This window comes from Pan troglodytes, chromosome 3 (genome assembly GCF_028858775.2).
Source record: "Pan troglodytes isolate AG18354 chromosome 3, NHGRI_mPanTro3-v2.0_pri, whole genome shotgun sequence".
NCBI lineage: Eukaryota > Metazoa > Chordata > Mammalia > Primates > Hominidae > Pan > Pan troglodytes.
The window spans coordinates 165,559,308-165,577,326 of record NC_072401.2 but is presented as its reverse complement, the minus strand read 5'-3'; the positions used below and the strand labels follow the sequence as shown (position 1 = coordinate 165,577,326).

At 35.8% G+C, this 18,019-nt stretch overlaps 1 protein-coding gene across 7 annotated transcripts in view; it reads left to right on the top strand.

Annotated features, from left to right (window-relative positions):
• The window catches only part of MARCHF1 (membrane associated ring-CH-type finger 1), an 841,310-nt gene that overhangs the window by 508,877 nt on the left and 314,414 nt on the right, over window positions 1-18,019 (top strand). For 4 of the 7 annotated variants that reach the window (XM_063809980.1, XM_054683467.2, XM_054683471.2 and 1 more), the window contains exon 4: window positions 7,392-7,540. The exons of 1 other annotated variant lie outside the window; for it this stretch is intronic. In XM_063809980.1, the coding sequence (XP_063666050.1) occupies window positions 7,430-7,540 (111 nt within the window). In that variant the 5' untranslated portion in view covers window positions 7,392-7,429. Of the gene's footprint in view, window positions 1-323; window positions 400-7,391; window positions 7,541-18,019 lie in introns of all 7 variants that reach the window. 2 more of the 7 variants (XM_063809981.1, XM_054683468.2) reach the window with 1 other exon arrangement.

Below are 18,019 nucleotides of genomic sequence, written 5' to 3'. Positions count from 1 at the left end.
AGTTTTACAGTTTTTTATATAAATCCTGTAAAATTGTTATATTTATACCTAGATAATATTTGATGCTGTTAAAAGTATTAATTTATTAATTTCAAATTTCAATTGTGCATTGATTGTATATAGGTATACAGGAAAGGTATACAGGAAAGCAGTTGACTTTGTATATTAACCTTGTGTCCTAAAACACTTCTTCTGCTCTATTATCTCTTTTTTCTTCTTCTGGTATTCTGGTTATACATATGTTACAAATTTAAAAATTATACCACAGTTCTTGGATGTTCTGCGTTTTCTTTTCTCCATTCTTTGTTCTCTTTTCATTTCAGTTCTGAAGTTTCTCTGTCATCAAGCTCATTGACACCTTTCTTGGGCACTTCCAGACTACTGATGAGCCCACCAAAGGTATTCTTCATTTTTGTTACAATGTTTTGGTTTCTAGCCATTTGTGGATACTTTCTTAGAGCTTCCTTCTCTCGGCTAACATTCCCCATTTGTTCCTGATGTTGTCTCCTTTTTCCAGTATAGTCCTTAATATATTAATCATAGATATTTTAAATTCCTTGACCTATTATCTGTGTCATATTTGATTTGGTTCCAGTGCTTTTTTTATATCTCTTCACTGTTTTTGCCTGCTTTCTAGCATGCTTCGTAATTTTTTGTTGTTGTAGAAAGCCAAACATGATACATCAGGCAATAGAAACTGAGGTAATGGGAGTTTCTGTGTTATTCCGGCTAGAAGTTGGGCTGTATTTAATGTTTACTCTAGGTATAGAATTCTTGTAGTGCCCTACTATTTGTCTATCCTGTTGCCTTTGGGCTCCCCAAGTACTCCTCCACAAAGAGAGTGTGCATCTTGCAGTTCTTTAAGCTATACATCACTGTTTTACCTTAAGCCTTGTTGGTATCATGGTAAGTTACAGTAGAGGAGAAGTATTCTGTAACTTTATGATTCAATCAAAGTCTTTTAGTGAGCCTGTATTTCTGGGCTGTGGCCTTCACAAGTTTTTCTTAGCTTCCCTCCCCACCATAGGCAGGGCAGAAAGAGTAGAAAAGCCTGGAGTGGAAGAAATGCCCTTTATTCTGATGGGTTAGTAAACCTCTGCAAGATATTTTCCCTTGGAGAATAAGTCTTTTTTTGTAAGACTGTTTGGGGGTATTTCACGGTGTTTGCTTATCCTCTTCCCCTGCTAGTACCACCATAGTATCTTTCTCAGATATTCTCATGAAATATAGATAAGTTGCCTAGCAGTAAAACCCAGGAAAGTGTAGAGTCCCCACTAATAATGCAGCCCCCTGGAAGTCCTCACTTTCAATCTAATCCCTACTGTGTCTCCAATAATATATCGAAGATACAGCTTAAGAATTTCTACCCCATTAGGGCTCCATCAACTTCTCTCCATGTATTCTGAAATCGACCATAATTCTCTATATTTTCCTCTCTCCATATTTTTGGGGTAGTGGTTTGTTCTGCAACTTCAATTCTCTAATGGGTCCAAGAAAAATTATTTTCAGGTTTTATGCAGCTTTCTCATTTTATAAGAATGGGAGTGATGACTTCCAAACTCTTTACATGTCATAGCTTAAACTGGAAGTCTCTACATTTCATTTTTATGTCTACAAGATTGGCCCAAGCTGTGTGCTGAGTTCCACACTAACACAGTCAATTCCATAAGGAAGGTTTTCAGTCATCACTTAAGAACACCAACTGCCCCATCTCTGGGTGTAACTATTTATGTGGGAGTTTCATTCTCTCTTTGGGGTCACTTACATCTCTTAGTATAATGAGGATTGGAAGAGTCACTATTGTTATAGTTTCTCCAAAGTTACCTACCTAGAAGCCTCTCCTTCCTGTTCCTGAGGATCTCCAGGACAGTGGCTCATATTGCTACCAGTACTCTCTTTTCAAAAAGCTTTTCTCGCCCGGGCACGGTGGCTTATGCCTATAATCCCAGCACTTTGGGAGGCCGAAGCAGGTGGATCACCTGAGGTTAGGAGTTCCAGACCAGCCTGGCCAACATGGTGAGATACTGTCTCTACTAAAAATCCAAAAAATTACCCGGGTGTGGTGGCAGGCACCTGTAATCCCAGAAACTTGGGAGGCTGAGGCAGGAGAATCGCTTGAACCTGGGAGGCAGAGGTTGCAGTGAGCCAAGATCACGCTATTGCACTCAACCTGGGGAACGAGAACTCCATTTCAAAAAAAAAAAAAAAAGCTTTTCTCTCTGCACTGCCTCAATAGAGGAGAGAATGAGAGCCCTACTTCCTTGTATTGTGCCATTTCTTCATTCACCATCATGCCACCTTACCAGGTGAGGGTAGCTTATCTGAATTCATAGAAAGATTAGTGGTTTTAAAAGCAATTGCAAGGTAGAGGCAAAATTTTTTAAAAGAAATCTGTACACTAAATATATATTTCAGATAGTCTAAGCTAAAAGCACCAAAGAATTTAAGCCTTCATTACAAGTCATGATTATTCAGAAAAGAACTCCTCTTTACCTTCTTATTCATTGTATCATCAACAATTACTTATCGGATTCTATTTCAGTTGCTCTTCCACATCCTAGAATACAACTATGAACATCTCTCTCCATTTGAGACACCTAACATCCTACTCGCAGAAATTAAAAAGACCCCCAGGACACATCTCCAGTACATAGCAATACATTTATAATATACAGTAATCTGTTCTTGCAGAATTCAACCCAAGCAAGAAGTCCTTAGCGGTCATTGGAACCCCAAGTCTTTAGGAACAATTCATGTGTAAGGACTGTGTGTGAGCACGTGAAAACATCCACTCAGAGGTCCACAGCAGCAGCAAATGTGAGTGATAGGCATGAATGTTAGAGTTTTCTCAATATATAGTGAGTAACTCTTAGAACACACACAGGCTCACACATTTTCACTTCTCTAATTGCAAGTTGTTCCTTTCATAATGGAAACTGAACTTTATTATTATTTAGGTGATGGGCTAATAGTTGAGACATGTTTCTTAATGACACATTAGCTAAATAAATACATAAAATCTCTAAAATTTTCCGTTTAGCAGCCCTTCACATTCTTAGACAAGACCATTCTCAAGTCTCAAATTTGAGAATAGGGAAGGTGGGCACTTTCTCAGTTCTATGCATGTGGTAAAGAGAGGGAGCATTCAGCTTAATCATAACTGCACAACTAGATAAGATATGGAATGGGCAAATTTGAGGAAGGAAATAGTTGAGGAGACAGAGAGATAAATAGAGGTAGGCAACTGCATTTTCCTGTGGCAAACAAATCTTTGCGTTTAAGATTAAATTACATTAGCCTTGGGGTAAAATAAAGTGAGTAGAATAAGCTTCACTTGGAGAAATCAGCCCAGCAGGGCTGTCAGGTTGCACAATTCTAGGCGTACCATGCTCATGGTGTTTAATATGAAAAGCATTCCTTGGAGTACAGTGCCATTTACATGGATTGCAATGTGGATGATGCCCCCCCTCCCTGGAGTTGTGCAACACAGCTTGTAGTGACAGAAGCCTTTAGAGTACTAACAATTTTAACTTTCATGTAAATTACTTGTAATTGTTACTTTCTTTGGAAAGTCTTCCAAAATCAGCCATCCCCTGCATCTGATGCTAAGTTAAATGTCTTTTCTCAACATTTTCATATGCTCAGTATACTGCTATCATAGTTCTTATCGCACTGTCTTACAAAAACTGGGTTACTTCTCTGTTTCCCCTCCTAATTGTAAGCTCTGGGTCTTTTCTCTCTCTGTACCAAAGGTTGCAAGCACGGTGTCTGGAACAAAGAAAATGTTCAGTAGATGTTTCCTGAATTAAAAGTAAATTATTCTCCACAAAATACACCCAATTTCTTGGCATTTTTTCCTAATATTAATTTGTTGTCAATGTAGTTCGCAGAGAATGCACTATGCTGCTATTTACTAAATTAAATATCTGCTTGAAGTAGCATATTAAAAATTAAGCTTAGTTAAATCTCAATTTCCTGTGATCATTATATAAGTTGCTCATTGCTGTATCTCATATTAGCTTGGTTCAATGACTAGATAGCAATTAACATGAGTGCTTAATGACCACTTTCCTATTTTGATATATTACTAATGATACTTACATTTTAAAGTGCTTTGGGGTTAATTATAAATGCTTATAATTTGCCTACCCTTCTGGCTGACAGCACATTCTTACACCTAAAAATATGATGAGTACTCCAGACCTGTGTAGGAAGAAGGCTGGTCTACAGAGGCTCAGCAATCAACATTTCAATTCTTCAGTTCTCTCAACTCATCTCAACTATTTTTAGAATCTATATTGTAGCATCGATAATGCAAAAAAGAAAATATTTTTGAAATGTGATCCAAACTTTAAGTGTTTTGTGATAACAGAAAAGAACATATTGTTATTGGGCAATTATAACTCTCCCTTACCAACAGGGATTTAAGGGGTAAGGCAATGGTCTTTCCTTGTTTTTTTTTTTTTCTCTCTCTCCCTTCTGATTTGCACCTATACTCATGCTGCTTCTTTTGAGACTATTTATTTATTTATTTATTTATTTATTTTTCAAGACAAAGTCCTGTTCTATTGCCCAGGCTGGAGTGCAGTGGCGCCATCAGCTCACTACAACCTCCACCTCCCAGGTTCAAGCAATTCTCCCGCCCCAGCCTCCTAAGTACTAGCTGAGACTACAGGCACATGCCACCACGCCGGGCTAATTTTTTGTATTTTTAGTAGAGACAGGATTTCACCATGTTGGCCAGGCTGATCTTGAACCCCTGAGCTCAAGTGATCCTCCCACCTCGGCCTCCCAAAGTGCTGGGATTACAGGCATGAGCCATGGTGCCCAGCCCCTTTGGAGGCTATTTAAAAATTGACTTCTCCAGGAGATGATGCTGTGATTCTAACATACCTGACAACTCAGAAGATGCATATTATTTAGAGGAAGTCATTAAACAAACTTTATCTCTTGGATATGAAATGAATGTCCAGATGTAGAAATGCAACTATCACAGGCATTTTTATTGTTTTCATAGATTCTACATTAATATAATAAAAAGCTGAAGTGAAGCTGTGTAGTTAGATTGCTCTCTCTCATTTCACACGCTTAACTATCTTTATAAACATTCCAATAAGTTCAAACTAAATTATAAACTTTGCAGTCCCTAGCAATGTATCTCGTTTCTTGTCTGCTTTCTTAAAATAGTCTGTACAATGTCCATGGATAGTATTCAATGATTATTATTAACATATTATTTATATTAAAAGTATGTATTTTAACTTTCTGAATTATTTAGCCTAGCTAATAATCCTAAAATAAGATAATGACAGTTATATGCAATAGAAAACTAGAATGCAGTTGGCATTTTGTTATAATACTTCAGCAGGTGTAGCCAAAAGTTTATAGCTTTTGTCATGATGATTTGTTGACAGCTGTCCAGCAAAACAGTTCGAAAAGATGATTTGCACAGGCCAGCTTCAAGGAAGACATGATTAGGGGGAGCAGGCAGTCACCTTAGAGTTGTGCAAGTAAGCGTACAAATCTAAAAATTAGAGATCAGAAAGATCCCAGTGGTTCATGGACTTTAAAATTCTCTAGAATAGATCGATGCACTGAACCCAAATCACATCAAAAATGAAAGTTATCCTCTTCTTATGACTACTATTCCTGCTTCAGTACCTAAAATATATTTGTGGATTAATGTTGACTGAATATAAGAAATGACAAAGCTACTGCCACCACAGCATCAAAAAGAATCTAAATGGGAAATAAGAAGTTGGCTACCTTTACAAACACATCTCAGAATGGATACTGATGGTGTCATAATTTTGTGGGCCACACAATTGTGTTCTTCATTCATGAATGAATCTAGCATTTTATTATAAGTACTAAAGTGATATTTAATTATAGAGTTAAAATTGACAAAATGGTAAATAATTTAGAAGTAGAACATTTGTTTATACTTGATTAAACTGTTTTGGTCATTATGTATCATTTCACTCCTTGCCTTTGAATAAAGATCCTCATTTTCATTTACTCTTAGCACACTTCAAGAAATGCAATTAAAAGCTGATGAGTAACCAAGATAGTGTTACTGGGAATGAGGAAATATTTACTTTCTGTAGAGTGCAAATTAAATATGCAGATTTTGTATTGAATAGATCACAATTTTACATAAATCTCAAGCAATGTGTTTGAAAGGCCAAGCACTAATAATTTGTTGCCCATTCAAACAATTGTTTTCAAGTTCCCTTTATCATTTCTCTGTACCTCAATTGAATGAGTCACTCATATTAGATTGCTGGTCTTATTAAGAAATCCATTCTGTTGAGTATCTTAGACATTTTTAATAAAAGATCTTTTTTATCACTTTCGTATTTACATTGTTCAGATGCATTTAACTTGAGTATTTTGTCATTTAGATTAATAACTCAGAAATCTGTTAGTGCAACCGTTCTTATGTTACTTTTCTTAGTGCTATGAAATGTGCAGTTTTGAATCTCTGAAATGTTATAAACGACCAGATTGCTAATTGCTTTGGATGCTGTGAAAAATAATTACTCCACATTATTTTTGATATTTAATTGACAGTGTAATGCATTTAACTAAAGACCTGCAATAAACTATTTCTAATTACTGAGGGTGGTGGAGTGGAAAAGTAGGCTGTAAAACTTTACAAGGGAAACAATGTTTCTCCATTATGTTAAAAGTCATTGTTGATATGACTTTTTCAGAGACAAAACATTCCCCCAAATAGGAAGTTCTAGAAGTCTAGAAAGAGTTGTGGAATATTTCTACTCATGACATAGTAAGGATTGTTTTAAATTATTACTTTTGAATAGATTGTACTGGTGATAGATGTCATATACTTAATTTATTATACTTGCAGTAAATTTTTTTTCAGATGGCAGAACTTTATGAGAGAGAAAATCATGGCACTGCCAGAATGAGTAATATTTGTCACTGGCCTGTATTCGATTTATTCGGCTTCTGTAGGACATTTAGCTGAAAAGCTCTGCCAAATTTTAGATGTCATTGAAATATGTAGATATTATCAGGAACCAGGTCTGTTCTTATTTCTTGAAGTAAGGACTTACTGTTATAAGCTGATCTCTGAAAATAACACTTAGAACCTGGCACAAGGAATTCTCATTGTCTACTAGTGTCACAAAGAGAGATATAAAAGATGTTAGGCCCTTTGAAAAGATGTGTACTCTTTCTATTGTCCTGTGACTCTAGGATATTAGTAATAATCAGCATATTCTTCTTTTCCTCCTTGTAACCCCTGGTTTTTTAAAAAAGTCTCAATCAGTGTTTTGTTATATTGTTGATTTAATTTTGATTATGTGAATTTTCCAAAACACAGCTAAAATAAGTGACCTGTTTCAGGGAATGTAAATTATTTTCAGAATTTCAGAAATTGAAAAGGGATAAGAGGAAGGAGAAAATGCTGGGCTGGTGTGAAGCGATAGCCCGTAACCCTCACAGAATTCCAAACAACACGCGAACACCCGAGATCTCAGGGGATTTGGCTGACGCGTCACAAACCTCCACACTGGTGAGTGGAAAGTTACTTTACCTCAAACTGGCTTATATGTAAATAGAATGCTAAAGAAATGTGGAGAGGATGACCTTATAAGTAAATGTTATCGTTGTTTACAACAGTATTTGCATTTGTATTATATAATAAGTTCATATAGATTTGGTTAGTTAGTAAACTAATAAAAATACCTTAGTGACATATAATATTAGAGTTTAATTCCAATTAAACAACTGTTTCTCTTTTTGTTAGTTTGGACATCATCCATTTATTATGTTAGTGACCTTAAAAATATTTAAATTAAAGTTTATGTTCTTGGATTCTATACTGCGTAATGAAATCTTTGGAAGAAAAGTAAGTACAGAGTCATCTAAAGATGATTTAAAGAAAATCAGAATCCTACTTTCTGTATTTTTCTATATTTTTTCTAAAAATGTCTCAGTAATAGAATCAAAAATTATAATTTTCACAACAAATTGTGAATTACACAATTGCAAAAATAATTTGAAGACCAATTCAAGAATGTGCTCCTTCATGTTTTGTTTTCTGCGATAAGTTTAAATGCTGAGCTTTAACTAGCTATCATTTTCCAGGGATTAGGACAAAGCACTCATTAGCAAAAGGAATTTTAAATGTTCTTTGTTTCGATTTGGCTGTAACATTCTTCATTTTAATTTAAAGGAGGAAAATTCCATTCGGTTTCCAGGTTTTAAACTAATATTAGATATATTTTAATGATTGTTTTACCTTTTTACAAGAATGAAAGTGTTTTGATTAGCCTGATTTATTAGCAGTTGAACATACAAGTAAATATGAACAAAGAATCATTTAGGGTTTTTTTTTACTGTTTATTTTGTTTTATTTTACAATTTCTATTATTTGACTATCTTAGTATGTTTGGGCTGCTATTACAAAATACCATAAACTGGTAACTTATAAAAAACAAAAATTTATTTCTCACAGTTCTAAAGTCTGGAGTCCAAGATTAAGGTGCTGGCTGTTTTGGTGTCTGGTGAGGGCCTGCTTTTCTGATTCATAGATGGTGCCTTCTCACTGTGTCCCTACATGTTGGAAGGGGCAAACAAGCTCCCTCAGGCTTCTTCTATAATGGCACTAATACCATTTATGAGGGCCCCACTCTCATGACCTAATCACCTCCCAAAGGCTCCACCTCCTAATACCATCACCTTGGGGGTCAGGATTTTGACATGAATTTTGGGAGGATACAAATATTCAGACCTTAGCAGTTACATAGAAATAGCGACCTTGAATTAACCTTAGTGAGTTGATATTAAGAGAAATCATCTGAAAGAATAGGCTTTCACTTGATAAAACATAGAAAGAGAAGTGAGGATCTTGCTTAAATCCCACCCTTAGATTGTAAGGGGAGGGCTGATGATATGGAGAGATGTGTGCAAAACTACTGGATATTCAAAGTTTTAGGGAATCGTTTCCTTTTGAAATTGTCATCTGCGTTATCTCGTCTCACTCTAAAATGACTTATGTGTTACACTTGGATAGCACAAAACTGTGGGGCATAAGTTAACAGTACTAAAACATTGTATTACATAATATTTATGCATACAGCTGTACTTTGTCAGGTATCATACTATAACCAAGCATTTTTAAGTAAGAAAAAATTACTGCTTCTGTGCTTTAGTGCTTAACTCCTATTTCATGGAATCGTAGATCAAAAACCATAAAAACTGTGAGCAAATTTTTGGACTGGCTTTCTGCCTATAATTGGGTAACCTAATAATAAACCTAATGACATCTTCATTTTACAGCTTGCACCATGGCCCAGGAAAATTAATTGACATTCCTAGTGCCACTTATCTAGTAAATAATAAAAGGGTTACTGGGAATGGGACTTCTCAAAACAATGCTTTTTCTACTACACCTCATAATCTCAATTTCTTGATGACATTTTCTTCACATTCAAATAATTTTAATATAAAGAAAAAGATATCAAGTTACCAATGGAATTAAATCCAGTAATTAAATCTAATGCTGTATTACAGGGATAACCTCTATACACTTTAACATATAACCCCCAAATCTCAGTTTCTTAACATATAAAATAAGAGATTTCTTCCTTGTGTTATGGGCTGATGTGTGTTGGCCAGCTCTCCTTGGAGGTTCACTGCCAAATCATGATTTAAAAATCCAGACTCCTTCCATCTTTTGATGCTGCCTTTGTAAGCACATGGTCACGGGGGAAATGGAAGAGCTTGTGTGGAACATCGAGCATGGGCCATTATGGAGCAACCTTGTATGCAAGGACGTCCTTCCATTTCAGGCCCAACTGAGTTGCAAGGGAGGCCTTTCTATGTGGCCAGGAAAAGGAGATGGAATTAGTGGGCATCTAGCCCATCTCTGCCACAGTCCATTTTACCGGCCACCAGATATTCATGTCATGTTCCATTATCTCCAGAAAAGAGATTATTACTCTTCACGAGTGACAACTCAAATTCTTTCAGTCACTAATTTCAGCACAAATCCGCGATCTCTGGTTAGCCATTGTCCTCATCAAATGATGAAAATGAATCACCCATGAACAAATTACCTGCATTTTGCAATCCACTTCCCACACACACAATATAAAAGAGAAGCATAGGAAAAGGGAATCCACAATAAACCGTGATTCTTGGATAGAGAAAGAATCAGGTACACATATCAATCACAGGCACAATCCTGCTGGAAAGACATTATAAAGTCTCCCAATCTAGAGGTCAGAGAGGATCTTTGAATAAGCTCTGACCACTTCCCTGGGATATCTTCCTTGTCCGTAGTTCCCTCTAGCCACTGGAAATGACTTCTCAGATGTTTCTCTTTTTCCGTTATTCTACTTAACCATGTTTGAAGTGCCTATTGAGAACTATATTACCTTAATTTCTTTTTTCCTGTTTGGGGAAGATAATGGGACCTAGAGTTATTTTAAGTTTTAAACATTTAAGTGTTATATTCCGGAATCATGGGGTTTTAGTACTACAATTCCCTGAGATCTTAGCAGGGTTTGCCTTGAGTCTGTTACACAAATGGAACTTTTCACTGGACCTTTGTTGTTCAATGCCTTCATCAATGTCATGTTCCACCATTTGGGCTTTAGCAGAAGCCAGCCATTTTGCTCAATAGTCCTGGAAACTTCTGTATTCTGTTTCTCTACGTATCTGCCTTCACACTAGCCACTCAATGTTTCTCTTGTAATACCCTGCCAAACGTAGCCAGTAATAGTCAACACACACTATTAAAGTTTTGTTTTCCAATCTCTTTTGAGTATTGCCAGCCCAGCAGACTCAGTGCCTCTCTAGTTAATTCAAACAGCAGTTTTGCCAAGAGTTTTGACAAAACATTATGCAACTAGAAGGCTTTCTACCTTTGAAAGCAGTTTCCTTTCTGCCCATTGCCCAGCTATTAAAGAAATGCTGTATATTTTAGATTTTTGCTATGGTAGAATAGGCTTTGGCTTCAAATTTATGTATTTCAATAGCATAAAAATTGGAGTACAGTCAGGAAAACAGAAAGAAAACCAGCAGTTTTAACAAACAGAATAATATAATATGCAAAAGTATTTAATCTGGTATTGGAAAGCTAAAATGTCAAAAAGGTTCACAAGTTTAATGTCTGAAGAAGTAACAACCACTCATACAGAAGAGTGACAGAGGGAGGAGGCTGGAATTGTTAGAACCTGAAAGGCTAGAGGACAAGCCCCTCAAAACTGTGCCTCGGGCCTCTGAGGAGGAGTACATCTCCCCAGATACAGATACCTCAGGGGTTCAGAGGTGGGATCCTGTGGATCTAGGGCCCAGACCCCTGAAGGGGGTGCACTGCTCTATTTTTATACATCTGGGGTGGTGGTGGTGCAATAAAGATAGTTCAGCAAGTGTGAAATAAGCTTAGAAACTGGACCCAACGTCCACTGCTGATCTAAAGAAGCATTCCTGGAATGAGACTGACAGAAACAGGATAAACAAGAATGAGTCCTTTCTCCTCCTGACCTCTAGTTGCCTTCAGGACTACCATTGGCAGAACCCAACCAAAAAGTTAGTGGCAAAGAAGAAATCTGGTTTGAAGGCTCCCAGCTTTAGGATCTTGAGATAGAATATAGAAAAATGGGTTTAGGGCCAAGAGGTAATAACTTAGTAATCAGTATAGAAAGTTAAGGTTAGGAGCCTTAATAAATAAACTCAGACATTTCAGACTTAACATGATAAAGGTTTGCTTTTGCTCACCAGTCACTCTGATACAGATAATTTGACACTCCAACCAAAAACAAAAAAAATGCAGAGTTCTCCTGCTGCTATTATATTATAAATATGGCTTTTGAATTTATCAGAGAAGAGAAAGAATGGGAGTGGGTAATCATGGAGATATATGGTTTAGGTTTGGAAGTGATATGCATCACTTCTACCCTGATACCTTTGGCTGGAAACCAGTGACATAGACTAATGGATCTGTAGGAATGATGAAACATACAGTCTTCTTATATAACCTGAATAGGGAAATTGAAAGCCTTTAGCCAGCCTCTATCACAAATGCATTCCTTCTTTGGTAAGTCGCCTGCTTATCCTACATTTCCATTGTATATACCCATGCATTTATTATTACTATTTTGCTGTCACCCATATCAGTTGAGGCTTTCCAGTACAAATTATACCCATCTAAGGATGATGATAATAATGATGGTGGCTGATTATTATGTTCCAAGAACTTTTCTAAGTGTTTTACAAATATTCTCATTTTTAATACTTACTACAATCCAGTTTGGCAAGTGTGATAATTACCCCCATTTTATAAATAAAGAATCTGAGGTATAGAGAAATTTAAAAACCTGTCCAAGGTGACAGGTAATAACTTGTGAAACTGGGATTCCAACAGTCCAATCAGTCTCAATCTAGAGGGCCACTCTATCACGTCTTTCTCAGGTTAAGGGGAAGAACACAGTCATTATTTGGATTGTACATATTTGACTAAACACAAAGATTATAAATGAGATAATAATTCATTGCACTGTGGCATAAAGACAAATAGGATCTTTCCTTTATAATCCAAGATTATACATATCTACTGAATTATTTTCTGCTCTGCATTGACTGACTTATAGCCAGTCTCACAGCCGCTTTCTGTATAGAATTCTCCATAACTGACCTGATTGAAAAGAGTATTTTTTCCTTTTTTAATCTGTAGAGCAATTCATACTACCTGTGTTTTAAATTCGGAGTATATTTATTGAGCTGAAAATCTTTCATAATGAATAATAACCTTGAGGGGTTTGGAAGATTATGCTTATTAAGCACATATCCTCACAATTGTAACCTAAGGGCGGGAAGTGGCCTCCTCTTGTATGACAGCCAGGGGAGAAACCTCTCTTTTAAATTTAGTGTAACACAATTTTACTCATTAAAAACAAAAACATCTTATACCGACTATACCCTTAAGGAATTTACTGAATCAAATAAGAGTTTCAATATTAAATTTAAAATGAGAGCAAAGGAGATCATAAGAATCAGAAGTAAGAAGGTGAAAGATTTTATGAGGATTAGAGTTGAAAAATCCATGGAAGTCAAAACAAGAAGATTAAAAAAATGTCATTTTAGATGATCAGCAATGACTCTAGAGAAAATTACACTCCTATAATCAATTATGATTTTGTGAGTCTCCAAATAGACGAGTTACAAAGAAAAAAAGAACAAAGTGTCACTCTATGTGTTTGATAGAGGTGACTTGCCACTTTCAAACATATATTCATCAGCTCAGAGCACACTTTCTTGCCTGTGTATTAAATTCCAGGATGAGATGCTTGTTGCTCTAGAAAAAAATTAAAGAGGAGAAACTAGATAAGAAACTCTCAAGGAGAAGTATGTAATACTCATACATGAAATTAAAATGAAAAATGATTTGTAATCAGACATATACAACTTTTCAAAGCAGTCTTTATGTCCATCATTTCATTACAGCTACAACCCATTTTAGTCAGATGCACACAATGCAGATTTCATTATTCAAACAGATAATAAAATAGGACTGTTAAGAGTTTAGGCATTACACTCCAAATCATAAGAATTTAGGTCTTCTAATTTTTAGGTTATTTATACACAACACGCATTATAAGAAGTTGATACTGTTGTTTGCACAACACTAGTGGAAAGACTATAACTCAGCCGGGTGCAGTGGCTCATGCCTGTAATCCCAGCATTTTGGGAGGCTGAGGCAGGAGGATCACTTGATGCCTGGAGTTCGAGACTAGCCTGGCCAACATAGTGAAATCCCGTCTCTAATAAAATACAAAAAGTTAGCCAGGCCTGGTGGCAGCTGCGTGTAATCCCAGCTACTTGGGAGACTGAGGCAGGTGAATCGCTTGAACCCAGGAGGCGGAGGTTGCAGTAAGCCAAGATCTCACCACTGCACTCCAGCCTGGGTGACAGAGTGAGACTCCATCTCAAAAAAAAAAAAAAAAAAAAAAAAGGCAAACTGTAATTCAAAAAGATCAAATGAAAAAAAAGGTAGTAGCAGGTAAGAAGGGAGCATTGGTGAGCTTGGGTTCTGTCAGATTTTAAATGCCAAGATTTTTCTAATTTAACATAAACAATCTCTAGAAATAAAACAAATTTACTGATAATACATGTTTTGCAAGTCAAATTTTCAGCTACTGAACCAAATACCTTCTTACACAGCGTAAGTATTAATAAAACAAGCAGCTAAAAATAAACGTTTAATTTTGTCATAATCTTTTGTTTTCAAAGTAGAGTAGATGTATTAAAAGTTAAAGTTTCAAACTTATGAAATGAAAGATCAAGAATGAAAAGTATATACTTTTATTTTGACTTTTAGAAGTATGTAAATGAATTTTATGTTTTAATTGAGGAATCTTATCATTATCACCTTATTTGTTGTTCTAGTTCTTGTTACTCATAGGCCATTCAATTATCCTTTGTTTGAAGCTAAACCAGCCCACTTGGGTATTTCAATAGTACGGATGAAAGCAGCCCTTGGGCTTGAGATTTTTTTTCTTCTAGAATCCCATTCTTTGTTATTTCATAAACACTGCCATTCTCTGGATATCATACAGAAAACAATCTGGCTTTCACTCATCCCATTGTGCTCTGCTCAAGCTGTTTATGCATTCCACAAATTTTATTAAGTTTTTATTATATTCCTTGAGCAGAGCACATGAACTGAGCAAAAGTGAGATTGTTTTTCTTATAAAGCTCTATTAAGCACAATATCTTGTATATTAAACCTTTTCTGCTTATTAGAAATGCCATATGCCTTAAAATATGGAAGAACTAATCATAAAGATCAAACAAGTCTGAGATGGTTTCTGTGATCAAAATACATTGTAAAAGTTTCAGAAACTAAAATGATTACAAAATTACCTTCTGTTATACTAATATTCTGCCTTCAGTAAGAATCTAGAATATTGCAGATAGTTTCCCCAATGCATATGACAATGAAATGTAAATTTGTCCTTACAAAGAAACCAAATTTACCAGTTAATATTTACCAGTGACATCCTCCTCGCTCTCTTCCGAGTTGTTCCCATCTTCTACTTTTAGTCTATTACAAGGTTAAAGGAAATCATACATCCACCTACAGCAAATGGACCAGAATTGCCCCGCAAACATAGCCTCTGTTGGAACCCAAATAAATCGTAAACAGAAAGAGGAGGTTGAGTATATTAAATTTCTCAGTAAACCTATTGCCTTATTTCTAACAGACTCACCCTTATTTCTTTTAGTCTCTGAGCAAGTGGGCCAGTTTATTATACAGTGGCCTTAATGCATTCTGAAAATAAATCAAGTCAGAGCAGATAGAGTTTTCAGTTGCGGTTCCTCATTTTTCTCCCTCCTTTTAATTCTTTCTTATTCAATCATGTATCAGTTATTGTTTCCAATTGCTATTACAAAGCCTTTACTAAGTACTGCCAAAGCAATGGTGAATGAAATCTAAATTTTTATTAGAATAACCATCACAAACAAATGAGAGAAATTAAGCAAAAGACGTGATGCCTTTAAAGAACTTTGATTTTTGTAAGAAAGTAAAATCATTAAAAATATATCCCAATGGTTGTTATGGAAACAGATTGAATTGAAGAATGCGAAGGGGAGACTGATGCTTTAAACTTCACACCATGAGGAAAAAATTACATTAGCTGTGCAGCTTAAAGTATCGTATTAACTTTAATTGTATAGTTACTGAACAATGTCAAAACATGATTATTCACAATAGTAATAATTGATCTAAAAATGCTCCTTACATGAATAAATCGTTTCCTCTACGGAGTAAAGTCATGAGATCATGTTCACAGCTGCTCTTTATCAAAATGTGTCATGTCTGTGTGCTTAACTTAGATATAAATGAAGTTGTGAGTTCCTCCGAAAGATGTTTAATTCTTAGTGGTTGTTTAATTCTGCTATGTGTGTATAGTGTTTAGAACACTTTAGTTTTTTAAGATCTTAATTTCATTTTCAGAGGATCAGTGGGTGGGTACTCAAATAGGAGAGGCCTTACGTGTGTATATGTGTGTGTGTGTGTGTGTGTGTGTGTAACTGAGGTGCATTGTCTCTCCCCATTCACAGATAACAAAGATGCCAAAGGTTTCTTCTTTGTCTTTGGTTTTGTGAGAATGTTTTTATGTTTTATAAAAATGGAGCAGGCAGGACAGATTAGCCTTGTCTTTGTTGAGTCAGCTTGGTTTTGCCTCAGAATAAAAATTGTAACTGGAAATAAATGGGACCTGTTAGAATAGGACTACATAATCCAGAGCTGTTTCCATGTAAAAGACAAGTGAAATAAATAAATTATAGTTCTCAAAGAAGTGTATATATCAAGGCACAATAATTAATAATACAATCGTAATATTGTAATGCTTTTTCCAAGCCAAAGATTTTGGATGTTTACTCTAAAAGTTCTCAGTAACTCTGAAAGTAGGTAATAACTCTTCTCCTTATACAGAGAGAGAAATTAAGGTCCAGAAAGATTAGAAAAGTGGTGGAACAGGAACCCAGAGTCCTATATCTTCCCATTCCTTTATGCTGCTTCATACAGAATATTTTCTTCATGTAAATATTTGATAGACAGTTGCATGATATAGCATGACGGTTCTTAACCTGGCACAATTACTCTGCGGATTCTCCATCTGCAACACACAAGCTTCTTAAGTCCATTATCAACCACCAGGTCCATTACAGATTGCACTGTCTAATTAATGAATTGTTTAGTATTCGGCATTGTACATTGCTAAGTTGCAATTTTGGGCTCCATAGCTGTCTGTTATCATGGAACAAAATAGGAATAAATGAATCACAGAGAAAATGAATGATTGGCTATATTCTCATTCAGAAATATTTCAATCACAGTAATCACCCCGTTGGAAAATATCTTCATTAATTTACCTGGCTACTGTATATTGAATCATTTATGTGCCAAACACTATACTATGCAACAAATATGCAGTTTGGTTTTTTTTAAAGACACAATCCTTATCCTCATTAACCTAGTCACATTGGCCTTGGCAAATAATTTATAACTAAGTCCCAAAAAGCAGTTGCAACAAAAACAAAAATTGTACAGTGGGAACAAATTAAATTAAAGAACTCTGCACAGCAAAAGAAACTATCAACAGAATAAACAGACAACCTATAGGATGGGAGAAAACATTTACAAGCTATGCATCCAACAAAAGTCTAATATCCAGAATCTATAAAAAACTTAATTCACAAACAGAAAACAAAGAACACCATTAAAACATGGGCAAAAACTAACACAGGAACAGAAAACCACGTACCTCATGCTCTCACTTGTAAGTGGGAGCTGAATGATGAGAACACAGGGACATATAGCGGGGAACACATGCTGGGACCTTTCAGAGAGTGGAAGGTTGGGGTAGGGAGAGGATCAGGAAAAATGATGGGTACTAGGCTTAATACTTGGGTGATGAAATAATATGTACAACAAACCCTCATGATACAAGTGTAGCTATGTAACAAAACTATACTTGTACCCCTGAAGTTAAAAGAAAAGTTTTTTAAAAAAGAAAACAAATTGAAAAAAAATGAGCAAGGGGCATGAACCAACAATTCTTAAAAGAAGACATACAGGCATCCAACAAACATATGGAAAAATACTCATCGTCACTTATCATTAAAGAAATGCCAATCAAAACCACAATGACATACCATCTCACACCACTCCAGAATGGCCACTATTAAAAAGTTAAAAAAAAAATAGATATTCTCACTTATAAGTAGGGGCTGAACAATGAGAACACATGGACACAAGGAGAACAACAACACACACTGGGTCCTGTCAGGGGCAAGTGGCAGGGGGAGAGAATTAGGGAAAGGAGCTAATGCATGCTGGGCTTAATACCTAAGTGATGGGTTGATAGATGTAGCAAACCACCATGGCACATGCTTACCTATGTAACAAACCTGCACATCCTGCACATGTACCCTGGAACTTAAAAAATAAAATAATAATTAAAAAAAAAACAGG